The sequence below is a fragment of the Aspergillus heteromorphus genome (genome assembly GCF_003184545.1).
Source record: "Aspergillus heteromorphus CBS 117.55 chromosome Unknown BO70scaffold_190, whole genome shotgun sequence".
Taxonomy (NCBI): Eukaryota; Fungi; Ascomycota; class Eurotiomycetes; order Eurotiales; family Aspergillaceae; genus Aspergillus; species Aspergillus heteromorphus.
Window position 1 is genome coordinate 1 of NW_020290595.1, and position 2444 is coordinate 2444.

At 63.1% G+C, this 2444-nt stretch overlaps 1 protein-coding gene across 1 annotated transcript; it reads left to right on the forward strand.

The window, feature by feature from the left end:
* The first annotated feature begins 106 nt into the window (after positions 1-106).
* Positions 107-716, forward strand: BO70DRAFT_367247 (uncharacterized protein). Its single transcript, XM_025544554.1, has one exon. The coding sequence runs from the start codon at positions 368-370 to the stop codon at positions 644-646; it is 279 nt and encodes a 92-aa protein (XP_025393610.1). The 5' UTR covers positions 107-367; the 3' UTR covers positions 647-716.
* The last annotated feature ends 1728 nt before the right edge of the window (positions 717-2444 follow it).

Genomic DNA, 2444 nt, shown 5'->3' on the forward strand with positions numbered 1-2444 from the left:
GAAGTGACCAAGCGGGTCGTGTAAGCGGTCAAGTAGCCTTGTTGCTACGAGTCGCTGAGCGTCAGCCCGATCCTTGGCTAGATTTGTTGTGTTTACACACCACCCCCACTGACGAGCCCGGCAGCGCCGGGCGGTTGGAGGGGGCCTTGGGATGGGACCCGGGTTCTTACCCGGGTCGCTCCTGCCTTCCCACGTCCAGTGGGATTGGCCAGTTGGACGCGGTACTTTGCCAGGCCCGGGTAGGGGGCGAGGCCGGGTGGCCCACGTGGGTACGGCAGTCCCACGTCGAGTGAGACTGGCCAGTTGGACACGGTACTTTGCGCCTGAGGGGCGGGCGGAACGATCGCGAATCTCGCCAAGTCCAGCTATGGCCCGGGTAGGGGGCGAACCTGGGTGGCCCACTTTGTATGGCAAAAGGGACCGACGCACGGATCACCCCATAGTAAACCACCCCCCCCAGATTCACTTTCTGCCCATGGAACGTTTGCACGCGTGTCGATGGGCCGAAGGTGGCCGGACGACCCCTAGGGCAGGGGTGGCCGGGGGACTGGCGCTCACCGCGGGGGGCACGCAGGCGCCCCGTGGCCCTCCGGGACCTACCGGGGGGGAGCGCCAGCCCGCAGCGCCGGCCACGGGCACATACTGACGAAGTGGATTCACCAGTTAGCCGGGAAACATGAAAGATGCGAGGTCCCGCGGGGAGGAACGGGCCCTCCGGGGTGTAGCGGCGGGGCGGGGGGCAGGGGAGAGCGCTGGGGCGCGGGGTGGAAGGAGCAGCCCAGGGGACGGAAGGGAGGAGGAGCAGGTCGGCATGATCTGTTCCTCTTTTTTTTTGATGCCGTGCTGTGGTCACGTGACCCGGTCCCGAACGGGGAGGGGGCACGGGGGGGTGGTCCCTGTACTGCGGTGGGGATGCGTAGGGGCGTGGGTGGCCCACGCGCGCCTGGGCTCGGGGCCAGGGGGGGGGGCGACGCGGTGCAGGGAAGGGCGGGACGACAGTAGATCTCCGTGCAGACCAAGTGTGTGCACCACCCTCCATATATATATATGTCCGCCCACGACCACCGGGATGCCACCATATAGATTTTCGCCTGGGGACCCCTCTCTCCCGGCGGGACGGCGCCGTCGACCGACCAGCGTGGGCGGGCAGGTTAGTATCAAGCAGGGAGGTTGGTCGGAACGCGCAGGGGGGGCAGGTAGGATCGAGCAGAGGATGGCGGATGGGGTGGTGTGGGTTGGGTGGTCGAGGTGGTGGGCGGAACGATCGCGAATTTCGCTAAGTCCAGCTATGGCCCGGGTAGGGGGCGAACCTGGGTGGCCCACTTTGTATGGGAAAACGGCATGACGCACGGACCACCCCATAGTAAACCACCCCCCCCAGATTCACTTTCTGCCCACGGAACGTTTGCACGCGTGTCAATGGGCCAAAGGTAGCCGGTGGTACTATGTGGAAGGCAGAAGTCAGCTCACAGCTGGCAGAAGCCTGATCGCATTTCTTCCATGTCAGGTAGGCTGTCTTTCTGTGACTGGTAGCGCCTAGGCCCTTTCAGTAGGGCCTCGCTTCAGGAACGGGGGCGCCCGCCCATCCCAGCCCGTGGTCTTCCTCTGCGCCGCCGGTGTTTCTCCTGAGTCCAGGGGTGCACCGGCTTAAACACGCCCGGGGGTGCCCGTTGCTGCTGGGATGTCCGAAGCCCGGGGGCCGTTCGCGGTCGCCGGCACCGATGGGGTCTGTGGATCGTTGGCCGCTGGCCAGCCTTCCTACGCAGATTCCTGGGGGGAGCCGCTCCGCGGGAGCCGCCGTTCGTCGGCGTGTCCGCGGGGTCTGGACCCCCCACCCGAGGGCCGTATGCCGCAGCCCGTCAGCGCCCGTGAGGGCACTGGCGGGATCCCTGCGTGCGGACCGGTTCCTGGGGAGCTACAGTGGGGGCAATCGGATGGTCACATGTGTGCTCCCGGTACGCCGGGGGTGTCGCTGTGGCCGGGCGCCTCGTGCGCTCCTTCCAGAGTGAAGCCTACGTACAACGCTGCCCCTCCGGGGGCTTTGGGGGTGTTCCGGGCTCCGCCCGGGCATCCCCAGCAGGAACTAGGTATCTGGTTGATTCTGCCAGTAGTCATATGCTTGTCTCAAAGATTAAGCCATGCATGTCTAAGTATAAGCACTTTATACCGTGAAACTGCGAATGGCTCATTAAATCAGTTATCGTTTATTTGATAGTACCTTACTACATGGATACCTGTGGTAATTCTAGAGCTAATACATGCTGAAAACCTCGACTTCGGAAGGGGTGTATTTATTAGATAAAAAACCAATGCCCTTCGGGGCTCCTTGGTGAATCATAATAACTTAACGAATCGCATGGCCTTGCGCCGGCGATGGTTCATTCAAATTTCTGCCCTATCAACTTTCGATGGTAGGATAGTGGCCTACCATGGTGGCAACGGGT